This window comes from Salmo trutta, chromosome 6, assembly GCF_901001165.1.
Source record: "Salmo trutta chromosome 6, fSalTru1.1, whole genome shotgun sequence".
NCBI lineage: Eukaryota > Metazoa > Chordata > Actinopteri > Salmoniformes > Salmonidae > Salmo > Salmo trutta.
The window spans coordinates 45,206,816-45,234,734 of NC_042962.1; the positions used below are offsets into that span (position 1 = coordinate 45,206,816).

Below are 27,919 nucleotides of genomic sequence, written 5' to 3' on the forward strand. Positions count from 1 at the left end.
AAACCAGCCAACATATCCAATGGTAGAGGACCATGCTGATGCCCTGAACAAGGGAGGAGAGAGGCAGCATCTGTCCTCCTCCTCCTCTCACACTTCAGGCCTAGTGAGTCCCTAACAGATGTTGCGTTCTCTCAAAAGAGCAATTTTTTATAATGAAAGGAATGAATGACTCTCTCTGTAACAAACATAACGGGAACATAAAGCATTCCTCTCCGGGCACCATGCTGCTTTCAGCCAACGCTAATCCCACAGCTCAGTATGGTGTCAGATCATTAATTTATACATACATTTCACATGGGCCATTTAAAAAAAGACATACAAGAGCTGCTTTGAAGGTGGCTCTGAGGAGTTGGTTTGAATAAATTCCGCTAAACCACACAAGATTTTGTGTTTGGGAAAACAGCCTCCGTTAACACGTTAATATACATGTAACTGCCAAAATAAAGGAAACACCTACATAAAGCGTCTTCAAGGGCTTTGGGCCACCACAAGCCAGTATAGCTTCCCTGCACCTTGGTATAGATTCTACAATTGTCTGGAACTCTATGAGGGATGCGACACCATTCTTCCACACAAAATTCCATCATTTGGTATTTTCTTGATGGGTTGTAAAATGCTGTCTAAGGCGCCGCTCCAGAATAGCCCATAAGTGTTCAATTGGGTTGAGATCTGGTGACTTAGACAGCCATGGCATTTGGTTTACATTGCTTACATGCTCATCAAACCATTTAGTGACCATTCGTGCCCTGTGGATGGGGGCATTGCCAACCTATGGGGGCGTAGCCATGGTACCCAAAATAATTGCAAAAATAATGGCCTGCCCAGCATTTTTGTACATGACCCTAAGAATGATGGCATGTTAATTGCTTAATTAACTCAGGAACTACAACTGTGTGGAAGCATCTGCTTTCAATAGGCTTTGTATCCCTCGTTTACTCATGTTTCCATTATTTTGGCAGTTACCAGTATAACATTGACATACACAGTAACATAAGCTTGACATATCAACATTGGATATTTCCTCAGTCACAAAGATGACCTTGTAGAATGATTTAGAATTATTTTTTCCCCAATGAGGATACAGGTTTGTGTCATGGTGGTAAAAACAGAGGACAAAGGTGAAGGTATCAGGTGAAGGATAAGGCCAATGTTAAAAATATATATTTTGAAGTTAGTTGCTCGGTTATCATTTTGAAGTTAGTTGCTAGGTGCTAAAATAGTTAAAGACATATGTGAAATATCTTTTAATATTTTAACCATGCTGTCTAAACTTTCATATACAGTTGAAGTCGGAAGTTTACATACACTTAGGTTGGAGTCATTAAAACTCGTTTTTCAACCACTCCACAAATTTCTTGTTAACAAACTATAGTTGGTTAGGACATCTACTTTGTGCATGACACAAGTAATTTTTCCAACAATTGTTTACAGACAGATTATATCACTTATAATTCATTGTATCACAATTCCAGTGGGTCAGAAGTAGACTGTGCTGTACATTAAGTTGACTGAGCCTTTAAACAGCTTGGAAAATTCCAGAAAATGATGTCATAGCTTTAGAAGCTTCTGATAGGCTAATTGATATAATTTGAGTCAATTGGAGGTGTACCTGTGGATGTATTTCAAGGCCTACTGTCACATCCTGACCATAGAAAGCGTGACAGGGGCGTGACAGGGGGGTTTTCTAGTTTAGTTTTTCTATGTTGTTATGTTCTAGTTTTGTATTTCTATGTTGGGTTTTGTTTGGGATGATCTCCAATTAGAGGCAGCTGGTCCTCCTTGTCTCTAATTGGAGATCATACTTAAGTAGGTGTTTTTTCCACCTGGGTTTGTGGGAGATTGTCTTTGAGTTATTGTATGTTTCACCTCTGCGTCACGGTTTGTTGTTTTGTTATTCAGTTTATTTATATGTATTGCATAGTTTCACAGTTCAATAAAAATGTGGAATGATAATCACGCTGCACTTTGGTCCGCTCCTTCCTATGACAACCGTGACACCTACCTTCAAACTCAGTGCCTCTTTGCTGGACATCATGGGAAAATCAAAAGAAAAATTGTAGACCTCCACAAGTCTGGTTTATCCTTGGGAGCAATTTCCAAACGCCTGAAGGTACCACGTTCATCTGTACAAACAATAGTACGCAAGTATAAACACCATGGGGCCGTCACACCGCTCAGGAAGGAGACGCGTTCTGTCTCGTAGAGATGAACGTACTTTGGTGCAAAAGTGCAAATCAATCCCAGAACAACAGCAAATGACCTTGTGACGATCTTGGAGGAAACAGGTACAAAGTATCTATATCCACAGTAAAACGAGTCCTATATCGACATAACCTGAAAGGCCGCTCAGCAAGGAAGAAGCCTCTGCTCCAAAACCACCATAAAGCCAGACTACGGTTTGCAACTGCACATGGGGACAAAGATCGTACTTTTTGGAGAAATGTCCTCTGGTCTGATGAAACAAAAATAGAACTGTTTGGCCATAATGACCATCGTTATGTTTGGAGGAAAAAGGGGGAGGCTTGCAAGCCGAAGAACACCATCCCAACCGTGAAGCACGGGGGTGGAAGCATCATGTTGTGGGGGTGCTTTGCTGCAGGAGGGACTGGTGCACTTCACAAAATAGATGGCATCATGAGGATGGAAAATTATGTTGATATATTGAAGCAACATCTCAAGACATCAGTCAGGAAGTTAAAGCTTGGTCGCAAATGGGTCTTCCAAATGGACAATGACCCCAAGCATACTTCCAAAGTTGTGGCAAAATGGCTTAAGGATAATAAAGTGAAGGTATTGGAGTGGCCATCACAAAGCCCTGACCTCAATCCTATGGAATATTTGTGGGCAGAACTGAAAAAGAATGCGTGAGCAAGGAGGCCTACAAACCTGACTCAGTTACACCAATTCTGTTAGGAGGAATGGGCCAAGTGGGAAGCTTCTGGAATTTTTACTAGGATTAAATGTCAGGAATTGTGAAAAACTGATTTTAAATGTATTTGGCTAAGGTGTATGTAAACATCCGACTTCAACTGTACATCCCATGTTTTCCCTTTTTCCTTCCTTCCTTCCTTCCTTCCTTCCTTCCTTCCTTCCTTCCTTCCTCCTCTCTTTTGCCATCTCTCCCTCTATGTTTCTGCCTTATCTCTCTTGCTCTCACTCTGTCTCTCTAGGGAAGGTCATAAATGTGTTTAGGGCATAGAGGGACCACGGTCTTAAAACACAGTCATTAATTCTGAACCAGGATGGAGCTGGATAGAGTTGGTTATGTTCACAGCAAGGCCATTCATTCCTTATACTAAATAGACTCCCAGTACAGTGTTTACCAGAGCATTCAGCTGTTTACTTTTCATACAAGTGTTTTATACCGTTACATGCCATAGACAGCAAATTATATCTGCATTAGCATAAAGAGCTGCAAGGATGGCTTTCTTCAATGTGTGAACCAACAACTCCCTCATAGGATAAAAATAAAAAGGTAAAGGACCCCAAAGACGTAAAATAGAGAGGGATAGAGCGAGAGAGACCATAGCAGAGTCATATTCAGATGCATGTGCACACATTCTGTATTTAGACAGGCAGAAACACAGAGAGCAGTTGGCTGGGTTGAATGGGAATAAGTGTGACGCCATGCACCATGGGTATAGAACGCTGACAGACTGCGTTGCCGGGTGGTGTGTGTGTTTGTATTTCCACACGTCCTCAGGAGACCGATGTTTCACTAGCTAACCTTTTGTTTGCACACCATACAAGCTATCATGTCAATTGAAACACAATGGTCGTTCATTTTCTCTGGTTTATAACTATGGACTTTTGAACCATACAGTGTAAGATACATTATGCACAGACAGGACGCTTTTTGACATGGAATTTATTTTTACTTAAAACATCTCTATACAGAGTATGTCAGTTTTCTGAAGGGTGAATTGGAACGAACAAACACAGTAATACATGCAAATAAACCACTATAGACATAAATTGTTGACAAAATGCATGTACAGCATTTACAGTACATGAGAGTTGGGACACAATATCTTCAGCCTATTAAAACGTAAAATAATATCACTTTTTTATTTAAATGTTTTATTAATTAACACTTACAAGTCATTGTCTATTTGTCGGAGAAAGGGAGATAGTAATACAAATCATTTCATGCCAGAAACACTAGGATTTTACATGCAAAGCCAAGGTCTCTAAGGAATCTTAATCTACTGTATAATGACTGACATAAACATGCGAAGCATTCCTTCATTGAAGGGTTGGGTGAACTGTTTATCGGTGGGCTACTTGTTAGTAATTTCTTTGATTGGTAGAGTGTGGATACAGCAGTAGAGGCATGACTGAGTAACGTCTGAAAGAGGACCCTTCTCTCTTCTGTTGGTGGCTGTTCTCCAGTGTCCTGAGTCTGGGAGGTTAGTTCTGTGCAGTCTGGTCAGCTCTGGTCAGTGCCTCTCCATGTTGGGCTGGTGCTGGTGATGGTTCCGGAGTCTAGGTCCTGAATGGTCACATTGAGATAGGCCAAACAAGTCAACGGTAAGGTCAGGGTTAGTATTGCAAACCTACTAGTAATTTACCAAAATTACGGCATCTTAGGTAATAATGGTAATTACCAGGTAATCTATGGCAATGTGTGGTAACATTGGTCATTTATACTTAAAAAAAAATATTCATATATAAAGTATATATTTTTTTATATTTGTATCCATATTGTCAATGAATTTCTAGTAGATAGATCAAATAGTTCCAAGCGAAAATAGCCTAATTCGTGAAAAAAGGATCTAATCAACAATGGTATTATTTTCAATTAACTCTGTTACTCTTCCAACTAATGACTTTTTCACCAGTTTGGTGGCAAAACATTTACAATATAGACATATTGACATATTCAAATAAATTAAAGTGTGTAAAAAAAAATATATATAAAGGATATTTCATGCTGAAACCTTCATTTTAAACCCCAATCAGTGGAGGTCTGTGCCATTTAAGATGAGGGAGGAACTAGATACTTTTTCTAACCTCTCTGGATTAAATCCAAAAAATGTGTACTATATTAAGTATTTAATCACAAAAAAATACAACTTTTACATTACAATGTAGTTTACCAATAAAATGGTCTGACGGGTGGACATACTGTGGACATACTCGGTATACATATCCCAAAAGAAAGAAATGATCTTGCTACTATGGAAAGGAAAATACCTGTCTATTTGTGGAAAAATCATTCTGAATAACTCCTTAGTTATATTCCAGTTTACCTATCTGCTTATGGTCTTGCCTACACCTAGCGAACTGTTTTTTAAATTATATAAGCAAAAGATATTCCATTTGACTTGGAACGGCAAGCCAGACAAAATTAAAAGGGCCTATTTATATAATGAATATGAATTCAGATGGCAGAAATGATAAAATATTTAAGCATTAGACCTCTCACTAAAGGCATCAGTCAAACAAAAGTAATATTAATATCCAAACTGGTTCGCTAGCAAATTAGTAAAAATGTCTCACACCATGTTCAAGAATGGCTTTTTCCCCTTTATTCAGATTGCAACCTCTCACTTTCAGTTATTTGAAAACAAAATAATCTCCAAAATATCACTACTTTTAAAACAAGCCATAGAAAGTTGGTTGCAATTTCAGTTTAATCCACCAGAAACGACAGAACAAATAATACAATAAATACTGTGGTTAAACTCAAATATACTAATTGTAAAAAAAAACATAATTTTTCTGTACATAAAAAAAAAAAAGTATACTCTGTAAATTTGACCATAAATAGGACTGGTGGAGTTATGTCACACATGCAGCTAACAAAAATATATGAAAATGTCTGCTCTACCCAAAATTACAACCAACTAATTGCAGCGTTACCGCAAAAATGGAAGAGGCAAGTGGAAGGGGGAAAAGTAAGGAACTTGTCTGTCAGCCCTGCATTAAAGACCAAAATTGGTTTAAATAAAAATATATACCAGTTTCATTTAAGGACCAAAAAAATGACAGCTGTGCCCTATAGATTGCAAAGTCGTTGGGATGAGATTTTCGATGTAATGATTCCATGGCACATGGTTTGTGAATTGATATGCAAAACAATGTCAGATTCAAAACTTAGAATTTCCCAATTTAAATTATTATACAAAATTCTTTCAACCAATAGAATGTTATATACAGTGCCTTCGTAAAGTATTCAGACCCATTGACTTTTTCCACATTTGTTACATTACAGCCGTATTATAAATGCATTGAATGTAACCAAAAAAAATCATCAGCAAAGTACACACAATACCCAATAATGACAAAGCTAAAACAGTTTTTTTGAATTTTGAATTTACATAAGTAATCAGATCCTTTGCTATGAGACTCCTGTTTCCATTGATCATTTTTATGGAATAGTCTGCCTACCCATGTGAGAGACGCAGACTCAGTCTCAACCTTTAAGTCTTTACTGAAGACACATCTCTTCAGTAGGTCCTATGATTAAGTGTAGTCTGGCCCAGGGGTGTGAAGGTGAACGGAAAGGCTGGAGCAACGAACCGCCCTTGCTGTCTCTGCCTAGCCGGTTTCCCCTCTTTCCACTGGGATTCTCTGCCTCTACCCCTATTACGGGGGCTGAGTCACTGGCTTACTGGTGTTCTTCCATGCCACCCCTGGGAGGGGTTCGTCACTTGAGTGGGTTGAGTCACTGACGTGGTCTTCCTGTCTGAGTTGGCGCCCCCCCTTGGGCTGTGCCGTGGCGGAGATCTTTGTGGGCTATACTCGGCCTTGTCCCGGGATGGTATGTTGGTGGTTGGAGATATCCCTCCAGTGGTGTGGAGGCTGTGCTTTGGCAAAGTGGGTGGGGTTATATCCTACCTGTTTGGCCCTGTCCGGGGGTTTCATCGGATGGGGCCACAGTGTCTCCTGACCCCTCCTGTCTCAGCCTCCAGTACTTATGCTGCAGTAGTTTATGTGTCGGGGGGCTAGGGTCAGTCTGTCACATCTGGAGTATTTCTCTTGTCTTTTCCGGTGTCCTGTGTGAATTTAAATATGCTCTCTCTAATTCTCTCTTTCTCTTTCTTTTTTTCTCTCTCTCGGAGGACCTGAGCCCTAGGACCATGCCTTAGGACTACCTGGCTTGATGACTCCTTGCTGTCCCCAGTTCACCTGGCCGTGCTGCTGCTCCAGTTCCAACTGTTCTGCCTGCAGCTATGGAACCCTGACCTGTTCACCGGACGTGCTACCTGTCCCAGACCTGCTGTCCCAGACCTGCTGGAACCCTGACCTATTCACCGGACGTGCTACCTGTCCCAGACCTGCTGTTTTCAACTCTCTAGAGACAGCAGGAGCGGTAGAGATACTCTCAAAGATCGGCTATGAAAAAGCCAACTGACACTTACTCTTGTGTTACTGACTTGTTGCACCCTCGACAACTACTATGATTATTATTATTTGACCATGCTGGTCATTTATGAACATTTGAACATCTAGGCCATGTGCTTTTATAATCTCCACCCGGCACAGCCAGAAGAGGACTGGCCACCCCTCATAGCCTGGTTCCTCTCTAGGTTTCTTCCTAGGTTTTGGCCTTTCTAGGGAGTTTTTCCTAGCCACCGTGCTTCTACACCTACATTGCTTGCTGTTTTGGGTTTTAGGCTGGGTTTCTGTACAGCACTTTGAGATATCAGCTGATGTAAGAAGGGCTATATAAATACATTTGATTTGATTTGATCATCCTTGAGATGTTTATACAACTTGATTGGAGTCCACCTGTGGTAAATTCAATTGATTGGACATGATTTGGAAAGGCACCCAGCTGTCTGTATAAGGACCCACAGTTGACAGTGCATGTCAGAGAAAAAAAGCCATGAGGTCGAAGTAATTGTCTGTAGAGCTCCGAGATAGGATTGTGTCGTGGCACAGATCTAGAAAAGGGTAGCAAAAAATGTCTGCAGCATTGAAGGTCCCCAAGACACAGTGGCCTCCATCATTCTTAAATGGAAGAAGTTTGGAACCACCAAAACTCTTCCTAGAGCTGGCCGCCCGGCCAAACTAAGCAATTGGGGGAGAAGGGCCTTGCTCAGGGAGGTGACCAAGAACCCGATGGTCACTCTGACAGAGCTCTAGAGTTCCGCTGTGGAAATGGGAGAAACTTCCAGAGGGACAACCATCTCTGCAGCACTCCACCAATCAGGACTTTATGGTAGAGTGGCATGACGGACGCCACATGACAGCTCAAATTACACCTAAAGACTCTCAGACCATGAGAAACAAGATTCTCTGGTCTGATGAAACTCTTTGGCCTGAATGCCAAGCATCATCTCTGGAGGAAACCTGGCACCATCCCTACAGTGAAGCATGGTGGTGGCAGCAGCATGCTGTGGAGGTGTTTTTCAGCGGCAGGGACTGGGAGACTAGTCAGGATCAAGGCAAAGATGAACAGAGCAAAGTACAAAGAGATCCTTGATGAAAACATGCTCCAGAGGGCTCAGGGCCTCAGACAGGGACGAAGGTTCACCTTCCAACAGGACAACGACCCTAAGCACACAGCCAAGACAATGCAGGTGTGGCTTCGGGACAAGTCTCTGAAGGTCCTTGAGTGGCCCAGCCAGAACCCGGATTTGAACCCGATCGAACATCTCTGGAGAGACCTGAAAATAGCTGTGCAGCAACACTCCCGATCCAACATGACAGAGCTTGAGAGGATCTGCAGAGAAGAATGGGAGACTCTCTCCAAATACTGTTGTGCCAAGCTTGTAGCGTCATACCCAAGAAGATTCAAGGCTGTAATTGCTGCCAAAGGTGATTCAACAAAATACTGAGTAGAGGGTCTGAGTACTTATATAAATGTGATATTTCTGTTTTTTATTATCAATAATTTAGCAGAATGTATTTTTTAAACAGTTTTTGCATTGTCATTATGGGGTATTGTGTGTAGATTGATGATGGAAAAAAAACAATTTTATCAATTTTAGAATAAGGCTGTAACCTAACAAAATGTGGGAAAAAATCAAGGGGTGTGAATACCTTCTGAAGGCACTGTATTATGGGGGATACAACCTTAATCATTCAATTTGGTACTGTCCATATGTAGCTTGTTTTTGGTCACAGGTCAAGGAATGGCGGAAGAATTGCAACATTTACCTGGAGCTAATGCCGCAGATAGCAAAACTGGGTGGTTTGAAAAGTCATAGTCAATCGATCAATAATATAATAATACTTTTAGAAAAAAAACAAATATTTAATTTAATTTCTGTAGAAACTATAAGAATAAAAATGTTCAGAACTTTTGTGAAGAATCACAGCACAGTAAAAAATATATATGGAAAATAGAAATCCAATATGGATAGTGCTAAGAGATAGTTGGGAGGGGTTGAGGGTAGCGGAAGGACAGGACTAAAAACAAACAAAATGTAACTATTGTAAAATAGATTGTGTCCGTAAAACGTACAGTACCCGTCAAAAGTTTGGACACATCTACTCATTCCAGGGTTTTTCTTTATTTTTACTATTTTCGACATTGTAGAATAGTAGTGAAGACATCAAAACTATGAAATAACACACATGGAATCGTGTAGTAACCAAAAAAGTGTTAAACAAATCAAAATATATTTTATTTTTGAGATTCTTCAAAGTAGCTACTCTTTCACTTGATGACAGCTTTGCACAATCTTGGCATTCTCTCAACCAGCTTTCATGAGGTAGTCACCTGGAATGCATTTCAATTAACAGGTGTGCCTTGTTAAAAGTTCATTTGTCGGAATATCTTTCATTCTTAATGCGTTTGTGTCACGAGAATTTTCATCCCAATGTTGTGAACTCAACTATCACTTAAGCTTTGAATAATTCCCAGGGGTTGTAAATCCCCGGTTAATGAAGAATTAGACAAAGTCCCAGTCTGCAATAGGTCAGAAATTTATTCAGAGAACGTTCTGAAAATCATACTATGCACATAGCCTTTTATACCTCACATTTGGTCATACCATACCCCTTATAAATGCCCCTCCTCTTCTCTAACACTGTCAATGCTATTTACAAGAATTTTCCAACAAATACATTGCTTCAATATGTTTCATAATCTACTGCAAGCCTAAAGGTTTCTCCCCTCCCTGGGTGGGGAGACCTTCTTCCTGTTATCAGTTTCACAGTTGCCTGTCACAAGTTGTCTGTCTAAAGTTCCTCTTCTCCTTACATGTCTCACTTACATTGATAAATAGTAAAGTCTTAACTTGTCCTATGCACACACATAAGAGAATTACAGTCTTATAATTCTAATTCATCATACGTTTCAGGGTGGAATACTTTAGTCATTATAAATCATATAAATTCCTATATCAGTTTGAGGCAATCAGTTGTGTTGTGACAAGGTAGGGTTGGTATATAGAACTTAACACTATTTGATAAAAAATCAAGTCCGTATTATGGCAACAACAGCTCAAATAAGCAAAGAGAAACGACAGTCCATCAATACTTTAAGACATGAAGGTCAGTCAATGCGGAAAATTTCAAGAACTTTGAAAGTTTCTTCAAGTGCAGTCGCAAAAACCATCAAGCGCTATGATGAACCTGGCTCTCATGAGGACGGCCACAGGAAAGAAAGTTACCTCTGCCGTAGAGGATACATTCATTAGAGTTACCAGCCTCAGAAATTGCAGCCCAAATAAATGCTTCCCAGAGTTCAAGTAACAGACTCATCTCAACATCAGCTGTTCAGAGGAGACTGCGTCTATCAGGCCTTCATGGTTGAATTGCTTCAAAGAAACCCCTACTAAAGGACACCAATAAGAAGAAAAGACTTGCTTGGGCCACTAAACACGAGCAACAGACATTAGACTGGTGAAAATCTGTCCTTTGGTCTGATGAGTCCAAATTTGAGATGTTTGGTTCCAACCGCCGTGTCTTTGTGAAATGCATAGTAGGTGAACGGATGATCTCCGCATGTGTGGTTCCCAACATGAAGCATGGAGGAGGAGGTGTGATGGTGTGGGGGTTGCTTTGCTGGTGACACTGTCTGTGATTTATTTAGAATTCAAGGCACACTTAACCAGCATGGCTACCACAGCATTCTGCAGCAATACGCCATCCCATCTGGTTTGCGCTTAGTGGGACTATCATTTGTTTTTCAACAGGACAATGACCCAAAACACACCTCCAGGCTGTGTAAGGGCTATTTGACCAAGAAGGAGAGAGATGGAGTGCTGCATCAGATGACCTGGCCTCCACAATCACCTGACCTCAACCCAATTGAGATGGTTTGGGATGAGTAGGACCGCAGAGTGAAGAAAAATCAGCCAACAAGTGCTCAGCATATGTGGGAACTCCTTCTTGACTATTAGAAATGCATTCCTCATGAAGCTGGTTGAGAGAACGCCAAGAGTGTGCAAAGCTGTCATCAAGGGAAAGGTTGGCTACTTTGAAGAATATAAAATCTAAAATATATTTTGATTTGTTTAACATGTTTTTGGTTACTACATGATTCCATATGTATTATTTCATAGTTTTGATGTCTTCCCTATTATTCTACACTGTAGAAAATAGTAAAAAAGAAAGAAAAACCCTTGAATGAGTAGGTGTGTACAAACTTTTGACTGGTACTGTATATTTTGAAGTTAATTAGTTGCTAGGATATTGACGTTTGTTGCTAGGTGCTAAAACAGTCAATTAAATATGTGAAATATATTTATATACTTGAACCATGCCTTCTAAACTGTTTTGATATATATCCCATGTGTTCTCCCTTTTTCCTTCATCCTCCTTCCTCTATCTCTATTTGTCTACCTCCTTTCTCTCTCTCTCTCTCTCTCTCTCTTCCTCTCTCCCTAGGGAAGGTCATAAACGTGAGGGACCATACTCATCAAACAGTCATAAATCCCGAACCAGGATGGAGCTGGATAGATGTGGTTATGTTCGCAGCAAGGCCTTTCAGGACTCCCAGTACAGTGTACACTAGAGCATTCAGCCGTTTACTGTTCAAGTGTTTTACAGCATTACCTGCCATCAGTGGCGGTCAGTGCCGCTTACGATGACGGAGGCCTTGTTTCTATTACAGCATATTGGATGACTGTCATTCATATTCCATTCACCCAGTTCAATGTAACATCAATAGGTTTAGGCTACTACATGATACTAAAATATTGCTTCTCGCATCTATGCACTCTCCTCCTCTCACCTTTTCCCTTTGTTTGTGGACTTCAATGCAGAACACATCAGCTGTGTGACCATGCAAAAAAACATCTCCAACCAAATCATATCAAAACCGCTGCACACAGCCTACATCTTTGTCCCCATATTAGCTAAAGTAACGTCCTAGTCAACATAACTAACAGAACTAATGTGTTAGTAAACCCGCTACAATCAGGCAGTGTACAGTCAGTAAGCAGTTTAGCAGTTACACCAGCGGGCCCCATGGCAATAAATTAATAAAACTAAAAGCTTACCTTCACTTGGAAGAATTCCAGTGTTGTGTTGAATAGTCATAGCCAGCTAGCTAACATAGTATCCCTCTGTTTGAGCCGGTTGTTTGAGTAAGCTTAACTAGCCATGTGCATTTGCTAGCTAAGTGAAACTGAAAGTGAAAAAATAATGATTAAATCTCTCTCCCACTCTCTCTCTCTCTTGCTTCTCCTTTATTGAATTTGTTGAAAACTGTTAAACTATTGTCTTTCTCTCTCTTTGAGTCAACTACTCACCAAATGTTATGCACTGCAGTGCTAGCTAGCTGTAGCTTATGCTTTCACTACTAGATTCATTCTCTGATCCTTTGATAGGGTGGACAACATGTCAGTTCATGCTCCAAGAGCTTTGATGGGTTGGAGGACATCCCCCGGAAGTTGTCATAATTACTGTGTAAGTCTATGGAAGGGGGTGAGGACCAAGAGCCTCCTAGGTTTTGTATTGAAGTCAATGTACCAAGAGGAGGACGGAAGCTAGCTTTCCTCTGGCTACACAATGGTGCTACCCTACAGTGTTGTTTAGGCTACTGTAGACCTTCATTGCAAAACAGTATGTTTTAGTCAATTATTTGGGGACGTGAATATATTTAGTATAGTTTTATTGAAAAATTATAACTAATGTTTTTACATTTTTATATTTATTTATTCACCAAGGAGGATGGTCCTCCCCTTCCTTCTCTGAGGAGCCTCCACTGCCTGCCATAAACTAGGTTCACATTCAATTGGAGACAGATTTTAATATGAATATTCTCAGATCTGCATAAAGAAAATATGCGCATTTTCCCACAAGTTGTTTCCATCAAACTGACTTGTTGCAGATACAAAAAAACAGTGCGTGATGACATAGTGCACACAAATATACTTTTTAGCTGAAGTTTTCATGTACCAAATATAAATCTAGTGTTCAATGTGTTTCCATTGCATTTCAACTCTATGGATAGTTTTTATCACTGACATTGTAAATAGCAAATGTGCCTACTCTGGTTTTAGCACGTGCAATGTAGCCAACAGCTCGCAGATAGAGTGCGGGTAGGCTAGTCTACATGAAGAGATTATGGATAAGAGCGAGAATGTTTTTATTTGTCAAAACGGTTGTCAAGCGTCGATCACCACGTCACCAGAATAAGACCCTCGACATTTATTGGAAAGGAGCATCAAGCTCATACAATGCATTTTCACCACCCTGTGAAGTTCATCATTATTTAATCTTTAGCCCAAGTTAAACTGCCAGGTTTCCTGAATTGTAGTGGCAGGACCACAAGTTTACTTCCATATGATGGCTATTATATCAATAATTCCGTATTAAAGGCATTTCCACCACCATTTGTCGTATAATACATTTGACCGAAACAAAAAGATTCCACCATGTCGAACGAATAAATGATCTGTTGGCATTTATGTAAATTTATAAAATTTTACAGAAAATTCCTGCTTCCATCACAGCTGTCATGACTTTACTCGCATAAAAATTGTGGATGATAGCAAATTAAAGATAGAATTAAAATTATAGATAGCAAATTAAATCAGCATTAACAGAGCAGTAAGGATGGCTTCAATGCTTGAACCAACAACTCCCTCATAGGCTAAAACTAAATAGTTAAAGGACCCCAAAGATGCAAAATGTATATAAATAAGAGAGATAGATACCATAGCAGAGTCATATTCAGACGCATGTGCACACATACAGTAGTTAGACAGGCAGAAACACAGCGACCCGGTTGAATGGGAATAAGTGTGACGCCATGCACCATGGGTATAGAACACTGACAGACTGCGTTGCCGGGTGGTGTGTTTGTATTTCCACACGTCCTCAGGAGACCGATGTTTCACTAGCTAACCTTTTGTTTGCACACCAAACAAGCTATCATGTCAATAGAAACACAATGGTCGTTCATTTTCTCTGGTTTATAACTATGGACTTTTGAACCATACAGTATAAAATATGCACAGACACGACACTTTTGACATGGAATTTACTTATACATCTCTATACAGGGTATGTCAGTTTACAAAAGGGTGAACTGGAAAGAACATACACAGTCAAAAGTAACACAAAGACAACTGTGTACAGTAATACATACAAATAAACCACTGTAGACATAAATAAATTATAGACACTAACTGTATGTACAGCATTTACAGTACATGAGTTGGGGCACAAAATGACATCTTCAGCCTATTAAAACGTAAAATAATATCACTTTTATATTTAAAAAAAGTATTAATTAACAGTGACAAGTCATTGTCTATTTGTCGGAGAGAGGGAGGTAGTACAATAATTTCATGCCAGAAACACTAGGATTTTACATGCAAAGCCAAGGTCTCTAAGGAATCTTAATCTACTGTATAACGACTCACATCCACATGCAAAATTCAGAAGCATTCCCTCATTGAAGGGTTGGGTGAACTGTTTATCAGTGGGCTACTTGTTAGCAATTTCTTTGATTGGTAGAGTGTGGATACAGCAGTAGAGGCATGACTGAGTAACGTCTGAAAGAGGACCCTTCTCTCTTCTGTTGGTGGCTGTTCTCCAGTGTCCTGAGTCTGGGAGGTTAGTTCTGTGCAGTCTGGTCAGCTCTGGTCAGTGCCTCTCTATGTTGGGCTGGTGCTGGGTCCGGAGTCTAGGTCCTGAGATAGGCCAAACAAGTCAACGATACGGTCAGAGTTAGGGTTGCAAAGCTACCGGTAATTATTTACCAGATTCTTCAGTAATAATGGTAATTAACAGGTATGGCAACTTTGGTGATTTATACTTGAATAACAAACATTTTTATTCATATATAAAGTATACATTTATTATATCTGTGTCCATATTGTCCATGAGTTTCTAGTGGATAGGCCACATGGTTCAAGAGAAAATAGCATCATTATTGAAAAAAAAAAGCATCTAATCAACAATGACATTATTTTAAATTAACTCAGGAACTCTTCCAACTATTGTCTTTTTTCACAACTACAACCAGTTTGTACTCAAAACATTTACAACAAAAACATATTGATATAGTCAATTAAATAAGTGTGTAAAAAATATAAAGGATATTTCATGCTGAAATCCTCATATTAAACACATACATTTACTAAGTTGGTTTATATTTATAATGTTTTATAACTTTGTCTTTATATTTTAAAATCATCTTATTGGATTTTTTGTAATATATTTTACACGAGGCCACACAGAGGGCCAGAGATAATTACAGACACCTGTGATAGTCGGCGGCACCCAAAAAGGCATCTAGATGTCATCTTGTAAAATTCCATACGTTCCTTGAAAGTTACCAAAATTATGGTAGTTTACCGGTAGACTTCGAAAGTTTCCAGTAATATGCTCTCCCTTTGCAACCGTAGTCAGACTGCAACATCACCCATTTTTTTTACATGACATTTTCTATCACCTATCAAACTGGCCATATTTAAGAGAACATCAGTTATCAGTGGTTATGCATGTGCGTATTCTCATTGTAAATCTCTTTTAACATCTGGAAAAGAGCAAGATAATCCAATCAATGATCTTACTGTGCTGCTGGACTGGTGAGGTGGTGGGAGTGCAAAAAGTCTTGATGGTGGCAGGACCCTCTCCTCCTGCTCCAATCACCTGGATCTCCAGCCTGTAGGGGGTGGCTAGCTGCAGACCTGACACTACCAGGACATTACGCTCCTGAGAGAAGAGGGAAGACAGCAAGACAGGGGCTCATTAACTGTGAAAAGGGGGAGCTGGTTGGCTTTTTCCTATATGGATGTTTTGGTCACCTTACTCTACATCCACCCTTTGCCGTGACGCTACTTATTTAAACCGCAACAAATCATGGGAATTTGTGAAAATTAAGATGGATTACTTTGACATTTGTTGGTTATTGCAGGGATTTTGATTTACTGAGACAAATGGTCAGATGTTGCATAAAGGTGGGCTAATTCCTTGAGTTGATATGGGTTTCCAGTTATGGTGGCACCCCACTGGGGAGACACTGGTAGAATCGACGTTGTTTCCAAGTCATTTCAATGAAATTATTATGTGGCAAAGACGCTGAATTTACATCTGTGCCCAGTGGGACAGCACTATTTGGGTTTATACTGATGGACTTACTGGTGGTAGTATCTGGGACTGTGAGATTAGGCTGTTGGGAAGGTTGTTATGGCGACTGGCTGAGGTCACTTCCGCCCATGTGACCTGGAACCCGTGGAGCTGTTGGGGTGGGAGTGGCGTAGACACCTCCCATGTAAACACAGCTGTGACGTTACCCTTGTGGGCCATGAAGGAGGCGGTCAGGTTCTCTGCCTTGGACAGCACCTTGGGAGAAGGAGGAGCTCCTATGGGACAAACATACAGAGTGTTTGAGGGGATCAGTTTGAGAAAAGAGACGCGCAGAATTTCAAATCTTGATCACATACTGACTAGTTATTTAGGATGCAAGGTGATATGTAGATCAGTGATTCTGCACAGTCCGACTTCAATGTAGTTGATCTCAAACATAGAGAGGTACACCAATGGACATGTGAATTGAAGGGTCAATAGGTCAACGACAAAATGATTAAAGTCCTCTTTGGGTGATCAGTGGTGTCTCACCTTCCTGGCCGGGACAGGCTATGTGTTTGGGGCTCTTGGCCCTGATGGTGGCACATGAGGGGGTGAAGAAGGTGGTTTCTGCCTGGGCACGTCCCTTGGTGCCCAGTGGCTGGAGGTTCACTCTGTACTTACAGGAGAAGAGCAGGCCGTGGAGGCTGGCAAAGCCCTCCTATAAGAGGTTAAAGACAGTGGACACAGATATGAAGAGAGCAGCCTATACTGTAACTCCAATAGAGATAGCTACCCTTTGTCTTACTTGAAGTTGCACCATAAATCAGTTGTATGACAATGAAACTGGTTACCCGTGTGATGATCTTGTCCACTCCTTTGGTCTGGTTGTGTCCACAGTACTCTGGTACCCACTGGACACGATACCGAACTACAGTGGGATCTGAGAGAGATGGAAAGTAGTGTCAATCAATAATCATTCATCAATCAATCGCATAACATTGGTGACAAAGCACACATTGGCCTTTCAAAATTAGAGTCAATAGTTCACTTCTATACAGCTCAACTTGTTCAGACAGAACAGATTATTTGACGCAAAATGTAAGAGAAGCCGTTCCTCAGTTGGCTCTTTGCGTAGCCCAGTGTGTGCGCCGTGGGGAGCCCAGTGTGTGCGCCGTGGGGAGCCCAGTGTGTGCGCCGTGGGGAGCCCAGTGTGTGCGCCGTGGGGAGCCCAGTGTGTGCGCCGTGGGGAGCCCTTGGTAGCGATGCTAGCTTACTGTGCTCATGTTCCTGCATGAACAGGATTCAGGATGTACTTCTGTGCATCTTATCAGCTTGTAAGAAAACAGCCTTTTGTTTTGTGTTTAATTACCAGCAAGCAGCCTGTACATTTACGATAATCTCTGTTTACACAACGATAGGGAGGTGGTGGTTAGAGGATTATTTCCTCAGCAACACTGCTATTCTTGTCGAAGGCCAAATCAAATGTGTGTGTGTGTGTGTGTGGATGTGTGTGTGTGCGCAATGGTGCGTGCATGCACACATGCGTGCCTTTGTGTGTGTGTGCATGCAACCAGTCTTGTGTGTGTGTGTGTGCTCCTATGTGTGCGTTCATTCATGCGTGTGTGGCTGTGTCTGGGTTTCCCCCTGCATACCTGTGCTCCTCTGCCAGTAGACACGGACCTGCAGCTGGCCGTCCTGGTAGAAGGGGGTGCCCACATCCAACACATCAGGGATAAGGCCCTCGGGGACGGGGACCGAGTGGGCGCCAGACGTCTGCTCCTGCCCTGATTGTGGAACAATGAAAATGGGAACAAAGCGATGTTAGACCAGATGCAAACATACACTACATTTCCCTTTTTTACACAGATCAGCCCTGTATACACATCAATACACGAAAAGCAAAACACAATTACAGGAAACAAACACATTCTTCAGTAAAAAAAGATCCTCAATCAGCCTTTTCTGTCAATCCAGATAATTATAAGCAGGGACATGAACAGAGGGCAATGTACATACACTATATATACACAAAAGTATGTGGACACCCATTCAAATTAGTGGATTTGGCTATTTCAGCCACACCCATTGTTGACAGATGTATACAATCGATCACATAGCCATGCAATCTCCATAGACAAACATTGGCAGTAGAATGGCCTTACTGAAGAGCTCAGTGACTTTCAACGTGGCACCATCATAAGATGCCACCTTTCCAACAAGTCAGTTCGTAAAATGTCCACCCTGCTAGAGCTGCCCCGGTCAACTGTAAGTGCTGTTATTGTGAAGTGGAAACGTCTAGGAGAAACAATGGCTCAGCCGCAAAGTTGTAGGCCATACAAGCTCACAGAACGGAACTGCAGAGTGCTGAAGAGTGTAAAAAATCGCCTGTCCTCGGTTGCAACACTGACTACCGAGTTCCAAACTGCTTCTGGAAGCAACGTCAGCACAATAACTATTAGTCGGGAACTTCATGAAATGGGTTTCCATGGCCGAGCAGCCGCATACAAGCCTAAGATCACCATGCACAATGCCAAGCTGGAGTGGTGTAAAGCTCACCACCATTGGACTCTGGAGCAGTGGAAATACGTTTTATAGAGTGATGAATCACCATCTGGCAGTCCGACTGACGAATCTGGGTTTGGCCGATGCCGGGAGAATGCGACCTGCCCCAATGCATAGTGCCAACTGTAAAGTTTGGTGGACGAGGAATAATGGTCTGTGGCTATTTTTCATGGTTCAGGCTAGGCCCATTAGTTCCAGTGAAGGGAAATCTTAACGCTACAGCATACAATGACATTCTAGACAATTATGTGCGTTATTGTGGCAACAGTTTGGGGAAGACCTTTTCCTGTTTCAGCATGACAATGCCCCCGTGCACAAAGCGAGGTCCATACAGAAAGGGTTTGTTGGCCTCCCGAGTGGCGCAGTAGTCTAAGGCACTGCATTGCAGTGCTAGCTGTGCCACTAGAGATTCTGGATTTGAATACAGGGTCAGCCGGCCGCGACCGGGAGACCCATGGGACGGCACACATTTGGCCCAGCTTTGTCCGGGTTAGGGGAGGGGTTGGCCGGCAGTACACGCAGACAGTGTTTCCTCCGACACTTTGGTGCGGCTGGCTTCCGGGTTAAGTGGGCATTATGTCAAGAAGCAGTGCAGCTTGGTTGGGTTGTGTTTCAGAGGACACACGGCTCTCGAACTTCGCCTCTCCCGAGTCTGTACGGAAGTTGCAGCGATGAGACAAGACTGACTACCAATTGGATACCACAAAACTGGGGAGAAAAAGGGGTAAGAAAAAAGGAAAAAATAAATGATTTGTCAAGATTGGTGTGGAAGAACTTGACTGGCCTGCACAGAGCCCTGACCGCAACTCCATCGAACACCTTTGGGATGAATTGGAACCCCAACTGTGAACCAGGCCCGATCGCCCAACATCAGTGCCTGACCTCACTAATGCTCTTGCGGCTGAATGGAAGCAAGTCCCCGCAGCAATGTTCCAACATCTAGTGGAAAGCCTTCCCAGAAGAGTGGAGGCTGTTATAGCAGCGAAGGGGGGACCAACTACTTATTTCTCAACTGTGGCAATCATGAAATTTTGTCAGCCAGTGATTGTCAAGCAAATAACTGCTGGTCTCACAGTAATTGACCGATAATTAACATAAACACATTTAGCATCTCCTGGCTTCCACGAATAGCCTACAAGCCACCGATTCAGACCTTTGGAACATTACATTTTAAAAAGTCCGCTAAATCCATGTAATATAGTCTACACCATCACAATAAATCCATTATTTATTTTATACAGGTCTAAAAAAACTGTAGTCTATTTCAGAAGAACAGAATAGCATACTCTGAGTTGTCCTTATGTTAGGCCCTGATCTGGCTATGCCATATTTGTATTTATTACGGCTCCTCATTAGCTGCTGCCGAAGCAGCAGCTACTCTTCCTGGGGTCCTGCAAAATTAAGGCAGTTTATACAATTTTAAAACATTACAATACATTCACAGATTTCACAACGCACTGTGTGCCCTCGGGCCCCTACTCCACCACTACCACATATCTACAGTACTAAATCCATGTGTATGTATAGTGAGTGAGTGAGTGAGTGAGTGAGTGAGTGAGTGAGTGAGTGAGTGTGTGTGTGTGTGTCATATGGCTGTGGGCTACAGTACACTCGTTCATTTAGCAGACAAGATTTCCTTAGAATTCCGTGACATTATTTTTTATTATTTAATAGTATGAAGAATACAATTGAACATAGCTGAATAAAATAGACAGGATATTTTCTCCAAATGATTTGAGGGAGAGCGCACATGCGGCTATTCTGTGCTGAGCGGTTAACAACAAAACAGGTCCTCTTATGCTTCATTTAGAGTTACTTTAGTTGTGATACAGACGTTGGGCTATAAGTTTTGATTTTTAATACATTCTAAGGCTGCACGATGAGACTAATGATTTATTTATTTTTTTAAGTTGTGTGAAAGGTTGAGCTCTGCTTGGTTTTTTTGCGCAGGCTGTACACACAGTCTCTGATTCAGAATTTGACGAGCACTTGATAATGCCTCAAATTTCCCGACGACATCCCCTTCGCGTGGCAATGATCTTCCGCCAAACTTGAAAGTCACACGCTGCTTATGTACAGTATGCCAGTTAGGCTCTACACCCCTTGTAAAACAGATTAATGTGCTTCATTTTAAGAAGTTATTTGGCCACTTTAGTTGTGATACAAACCTTATCAAAACAGGCCTTTGGGCTAGGCTACATGAGGTGTGTGACTATGATTAGGAAAAGTCTCAAAAAAAGGCATTGTTTCTTGTGCTGGGCATCATTGTACAATTCACAAGTGATAGGCTAATATTGTCACCCATCAGACTATTCTTGATTTAATGATTTTGTCTTTACATATACTAAATAATATGTGTTAAATTTGTTTTGACTTAAAATGGACCATTATCATGCACCCGTCTCGAAAACAGGGGCAGTGGAAAAGAATACGTCATCTATGCACTTAAATAGCGAATGGAGGACGCTTTTCCCCGTGGTTAATTTTCATGCCAGCCAGGTAGGCTATACTCCTGTTGTAAAGAGAAGCAATGTGCTTAAAATTAGTTGAGAAATAAATATAGTAGGCCTAGCCTATAAAAAGCTGATGGGATCCACCTCTTTTTAGTAGAGGCCATCACTGTTTTCTCACACAATTGCATAGCCTATTGAAATGTTGCGCAATATGAGCTCATTGGCTCTCATGAAGTGTTTGATTAGATTTTCGATTACAATTGCATTGATGCTGAGTACCAGGCAGTTAGCAAATTTGGTAGGCTATTAATGACCATCAGCAGCATCAGAGCTTGGAGAAGCCTAATTACTGTGATAAACGGCCTTGTGGAATTTGACTGCCGTCATGACTCGTGACCGGCGGTGTTGCGGTAATACGGTCACCGTAACAGCCCTAGCAACTTTGGAATAAGATGTTCGACAAGTAGACTTTTGGTCATGTAGTGTATCACGCTTCCAACCTCAATATACTGGGTAAATATTTAATAGGAGTTGCTAAATTCTGTAAATCCTCCAACTGGGATTTCTAGAAAAACCTGGGATCTTTGAGAATGTTCCCAGAATTTGGGAGCTGATAAGCATTGTCTGTTGACGTACTGTGTCGTGTGTTGAAGTGCAGGGTGGCTTTGGGACTTTTCAGTGGGGTCTGTCCCCAATAGGACACAGCCTGTAGCTCCACACTGTAACTTCTGTTAGCTCGCAGACTCTCCAGCTCCACATAGCTCTGCCCCTGGATACGTACAAAGGACAGAGGGGTTATGGGGTCAGGAAGACCGTTCTGTGTCCTCTGCATCCACACAACAGAGGTACAAAGTAGGTCCAATAACCACAGCATAACTTGTCGGAAATGTTCATTTTCCAAAACATACATGAGCTAATGCAGATTTTGGCTATTTAATAGCATCGATTTGCGATTCATTTGCCAGAGGCGACAACTATACAATTGCTTGGTTTGGTGTGTAAGCACTAAGCACCATCCGATTGGAGAGTTTATGGCATCAAAGCCACACACTGCCATTGTTTATCCTTCCATTACATTTGTGGCTTGAGGAAAGAAAGAACAGGCTTCCACTGTACATTGTCCCAGGGAATGTCCCATGTTAATGAGTGCCTACATGTCAGGGTAGAAAAAGAGTTCCAAAAGGGTTCTACGGCTGTCCCCATAGGAGAACCCTTTTTGGTTCCATGTAGAACCCACTGTGGAAAGGGTTCTACCTGGAACCAAAAAGGGTTATCCTATGGGGAAAGCCGAAGAACCCTTTTAGTTTCTAAATAGCACTTTTTCCCCCTAAGAGTGTAGAGGCTATGACCATAGAAATAGAATGACTAGACTGCCAAAGCCCCTCAGAGCAAGTCATTCCATTTCTATTGGTATGACTGACCTACCCCATGGGCCCAAAATGTCAGGGTAGGGGACTTACTCTATGACTTACCCCATTGACCATCTTCCTCCTCTTGGTCTTAAGTGGTGCTGTGGCCCCGGTGCTGCCTGTGGCCCAGCTCCAGGACACCTTGTAGTGGTGTACAGGGACATCTAAGTCTGAGGGGATGGACCAGCGCAGCCGGACCGACACCGCCCTGCCGCCGGGGCCAAAGGTCATGTTGGACATCCTCAGCTCAGATGGGGCAGGGGGGCTGGAGGGGTCTGGGGAAGACATCGTTAATCAATCAGGTGTCATTGGTCTGACGTAGACATCAGTAGTGTTTCCGGTGTTTCTATGTCAAAGCGTTTTGTTATATTTCAGTCTTCTGTGATGTATATAAAGTGTAATATTGGGATGCAAACTCAAAATGTAATACATTTCAAGTCTATATCTGACATGGTTGATTCTTTTTTTAAGCCCATAACCATGTGTGTGAGGTGTATACTTGTGTTTCAAAGATGGTTTGTTTAAGACTACTAAGAATCTGTGTGACCCTGATTTGGCCCACTGCAGTGAAAATGTTAATGACATTACAGCTGCCAAATACATGAAGCTTTAGTAACTGTCTATTAAAGATATTCATATATTGACTGGAAGGTATTACAGCTCTAAGGGACTAAAGCACAATACAGCACTTCAGAAATGGCCAGAAGCCAATGTAATTAGTCTGTATTCATCTTCATTACAGTCAGTGCAATATCACCCCAGGGTGATTAAGCCAGCCTCACACACATACACACGCAAGCAGACACACACAAACACAGACACTCTGCCTGACCTTTCTTGGTGTGGATGTGGCGACTGGGAGTGGTGAACCCTCTGGTCCCGTGGACGTTCACTGCTGCCACTCTGAACTGGTACCACCGGCCTGCCCGGATATCAGCCAGCCGCGCTTTCACCTCCGTGGTCTAGAGAGAGAGCGCAAGAGAGCGTGAGAGAGAGAGAGAAGGCATAAAACAGAGACGGAGCGTTGTTTAACTTCATGAACAATCAAAACATTGCCACACTTTGAATTCTAAGTAGATTACATTCATTTGTCCCTTTATAATCAACTAAATACAGTAGCAATAAGTAAGCATCCCCAAAAAGGCTGACTAACCTGAGCTACCACCTCCCACTGTGTAGCAGCGTCCTCGCTGGGTTGGATCCCGTAGTTCCACCTCCTCTGGAGCACGTAGATGACCGGCTCGGCCGACACGTTGAATCGGGTGGACCAGCTCACCTCCATCTGACCAGACCTCAGCTCCTCAAAACTCAGCTCCTTCCTGGGCTTCAGAGGGGCTCCTGGAAGGGTGAGGTGGATCATTTCAACGTCACGTGTGATCATTCGATTTTAGTCACTTAGCAGACGTTCTTATCCAGAGCAATTAGGGTTAAGTGCCTTGCTCAAGGGCACAGACAGATTTTTCACATAGTTAGATTCAAACCTTACATGACATCAGTAAATTATCTATGCAAAAGTTCAATTTTTTTTCTCATCTTTGAATTGGCCCACAAATTGGTTGCAGATAATATATTGGTTGTAACCAACCAACAAAAAATGGACATACTGTAGTTTCTACTGTGTGTACTGGAGGTTGCTGTACCTTTGTAAAGGTTCTTGGGAGGTTGGCAGGTGTGCCCACAGCCGTTGGAACAGCACTTCTTCTGGGCAGAGCACTCTCCGTCCTTCTCGCAGCCCTCCACGCACGCCGCCGCGAATCCGCTGGCCTTTTCAGGGGCAGGGCAGTCACCCTGCTTGACTGCCACCACCGAGCGCAGGAACTCACAACTCGTCACACACTCCCAGTGCTTCTTGGGAAATGAGCGCTGGGGTGGAGGATTGAGATAGAGAAGAGTGTTAGAAAGCACAGATGCTTTTACTACTAAAATAACATGACCAAAAAAAACTTTAGGAAAAACTGTGAAGAAACTGTAGGAAAAAGATCAGTTTCTGATTACGTTTGACTGAGTAAGGAAATTGAGGAAGCACGGAGGTAGAAGATGTCTGTGTCTGATTACGTTTGATGAAAAAAATCCTATGGAGGAGAATCTGAACCGAACTCTACTAATTTAGCCTCTCAACATGAGGCCTCTCCTCAGCGCGTTCCTCCCCCCTAACTTAACGAAATGGGAGGCTGTCAAAAAGTCATCATACCTCACAAAGCTCCCGGCACTGGCTCTTCAGGTCCCAGGAGGCCTTGCAGGGTTCCAGGCACTTTGAAGGTGAGAGAAACAGAGATGGAGGTAAGGGCTTGTTACACCTTCCATGCCACCACAGGGGATTTCTGAAGCAGCTTATTACAGTAAAAACGTGTCACCATGGTTGCCACTAACTTTAAGCAGTTTGAGGTTTATTGGGATGAATCTTTGTATGTATCTGACATCTGTGGCCTTGGTGTTCCTGACTCTCGAGGAGAGAACAGCTAAAAGAACTTGACAGCCGGTTGCTGGACCTACATTTAATTTGGGGAACATCATTATAAGAGAAATAAATAGGATGTTTGAAAATCAAAGAAAACCACTCTTCCAAAGTGTGTTTGTTAACTATGTGCTTCCTGTAGCAGCTTGTAGATCTGTACTGCTGTCCTTGTCCCCTGAGAGACACTCTTCCTGCATGAGTAAACCAGGCTAGACTGCCCAGGGGAATATTCACATTTCCAATTTCATGCTGCAATGAAACACAGTGGTTGGTAGCTATGGAGGAAAGGCAGTGGGGAATGTTGCATCTAGGGGTAATTTGAAAGTTACCATATTACAGTAACAATATCCATTTGATGTCACTCTTTTTCTAGGTGCAACTATGCTGAACCAAAATATAAATGCAACATGCAACAATTTCAATGATTTTACTGAGTTACAGTTCATATAAGGCAATCAGTCAATTTAAATAAATAAATTAGGCCCTAATCTATAGACTTCACATGACTGGGCAGGGGCACAGCCATGTGTGGGCCTGGCAGGGCATAGGCCCACCCACTTGGGAGCCAGGCCTAGCCAATAAGAACGAGTTTCTGCCCACAAAAAGGGCTTTATCACAGACATGAAACTGAGGAGTATTTCTCAGCTGTCCGGGGGGCTGGTCTCAGACGATCCCGAAACAGGATGTGGAGGTTCTGGGCTGGCGTTGTTACAAGTGGTCTGCGGTTGTGAGGCCGGTTGGACGTACTTCCAAAATCTCTAAAAAGATGTTGGATGCGGCTTATGGTAGAGAAATGAACATTCGATTCTCTGGCAACAGCTCTGGTGGACATTCCTGCAGTCAGCATGCCAATTGCAGACTCCCGCAACTTGAGACATCTGTGGCATTGTGTTGTGTGACAAAACTGCACATTTTAGAGTGGCCTTTTATTGTCCCCAGCACAAAGTGTACTTTTGTAATTATGCTGTTTAATCAGCTTATTGATATGCCACGTCAGGTGGATGGATTGTCTTGGTAATCTCTGGGGTCTTTTATTTCAGCTCATGAAGCATGGGACCAACACTGCGTTTACATTTGTGTTCAGTATATAAACTCGGTATGCTTATGGTTATTATTTTTTACTTACTTATGCCTTGACACAAGTATAACAGCATGTCCAATACACTCCTACAACCTTCTAGAGAAAACCTCAGCCATGTAATGCGTTGTTGAAAGTTTTCAAGGCGTGAAGATTGGAGTTATCCAGGGGCAACGTTTTGGTCGGAATTAGAGTGGGAAACACATTTATCTTCAGTTGCTGTGAAAACATGAACAAGTGTGTGTGTGTGAGCGTGTGTGTGTGTGTGTGTGTGGGGTGGAAAGTGTTGGTAGTTGTCGGAAACTCTGAATAATGTGAAGGAAGGAGGCACACGTTTAAATGCAGCTGAGGTGCCCACTTTATGGAGGGGGAAATGCGGAGACCCTGCCGAGCTCGCCCCAGGCCCCACTGCTACTTCTATAGAAGGAACATCCTGAAACTGCTAAAGCCTGACGTTGTACCCTTTCCCATTCAGTAACACATACTCATACATTCAGCTAGCTCTCTCTTACCCCTCTACTCTCCTGTAGTACCCTGTCCTTGCTTTCCTCTCTCCTACAGTCCCTCCATACTACAACGTAATGCATGTCTAAAGCTCTCCCATAGCGTCTAGATCCTCGGCTCCCTGCCATAGCCGAGTGCCATGCTGTACTCTGAGAGTCCCTGTCCTGTCATCTCTTATCGCCCTTCTCTGGTCTCCAACTTGAGATTCTTCCTCTAATCCCAACTGACGCTCAGACTCCCGTCTCCTCGTTCTTATTGTGCCTCGGCTACGCTCCATTTTCTGCCCCATTTCAAACTCAAACCAAGCATTCCTTTCCACTTGCAACCGAACGCAAATAAAGCAGAGTTCTAGGACTCTGATAGAATGTCTAGGAATTTACAGAACACCTAAGGACTCTCTTCCACTGATGGCAAAAGACAACGGAGTGTTACCCCTTGATGGCATAAATCTGATATACATTTCAAAGTCAATAATGCTTACTCTTAATTTTGAACACAGGAAAACCTGCTCTGTTTTACAAAGGAACCCGGGAAAACAGGAAAAGCACATGGCCATTTCAGGATGTAGTAGGACAGGAGTGAACCGTTTCCTTTGTGAACAACGGTAAATAATGGCCTCAGTGACTTCTCTGCTGACCGAGCATAACGCTGCTATTCTGTTGGGTTGGGGGAGACTGAGCCCGCTTCCCAAACGGTAGCCTGTTCTCTATATAGTGCACTCCTTTTGACCAGCGCCATATGGGCCCTGGTCAAAATAAATGCACTACTTAGGGAAAAGCGTGCCATTTTGGGATGCGCCCTGGCTGTACTGTAGCACACAACAGTGTTTGATTCAGTGCCCAGACGACACCCTCCCTGGAGGAAAGCATTTGTCTCTCCCTTCCTGTTTCTACAAATTGAACAGGCTTTGAGGGGGTTCCAAAGTCTTTCTCAAGAGGACAAGCCACCTCTCTGTAGTACTAACACTGTGCATTATTTAACATGGTCATGTCTGTGGTGGAAGATGCATTCATGTGGTGTGCATTCA

The 27,919-nt window shown here is 42.3% G+C and overlaps 1 protein-coding gene across 3 annotated transcripts in view; it reads right to left on the minus strand.

The window, feature by feature from the left end:
- Positions 1 to 3,851: 3,851 nt before the first annotated feature.
- The window catches only part of LOC115196006 (anosmin-1), a 29,024-nt gene continuing 4,956 nt past the window's right edge, over positions 3,852 to 27,919 (minus strand). Inside the window, exons 3-15 of one of the 3 annotated variants that reach the window (XM_029756437.1) lie at positions 25,047 to 25,106; positions 24,496 to 24,718; positions 24,009 to 24,193; positions 23,688 to 23,817; positions 22,919 to 23,130; positions 22,083 to 22,215; positions 18,084 to 18,215; positions 17,283 to 17,371; positions 16,981 to 17,149; positions 16,501 to 16,724; positions 15,933 to 16,074; positions 15,008 to 15,047; positions 3,852 to 4,446 (exon numbers count right to left, since the gene is read on the minus strand). In XM_029756437.1, coding sequence (XP_029612297.1) covers positions 4,440 to 4,446; positions 15,008 to 15,047; positions 15,933 to 16,074; positions 16,501 to 16,724; positions 16,981 to 17,149; positions 17,283 to 17,371; positions 18,084 to 18,215; positions 22,083 to 22,215; positions 22,919 to 23,130; positions 23,688 to 23,817; positions 24,009 to 24,193; positions 24,496 to 24,718; positions 25,047 to 25,106 — 1,746 coding nt within the window. In that variant the 3' untranslated portion in view covers positions 3,852 to 4,439. Of the gene's footprint in view, positions 4,493 to 13,800; positions 15,048 to 15,932; positions 16,075 to 16,500; positions 16,725 to 16,980; positions 17,150 to 17,282; positions 17,372 to 18,083; positions 18,216 to 22,082; positions 22,216 to 22,918; positions 23,131 to 23,687; positions 23,818 to 24,008; positions 24,194 to 24,495; positions 24,719 to 25,046; positions 25,107 to 27,919 lie in introns of those variants that run through there. The other 2 variants (XR_003878792.1, XM_029756435.1) reach the window with 2 other exon arrangements.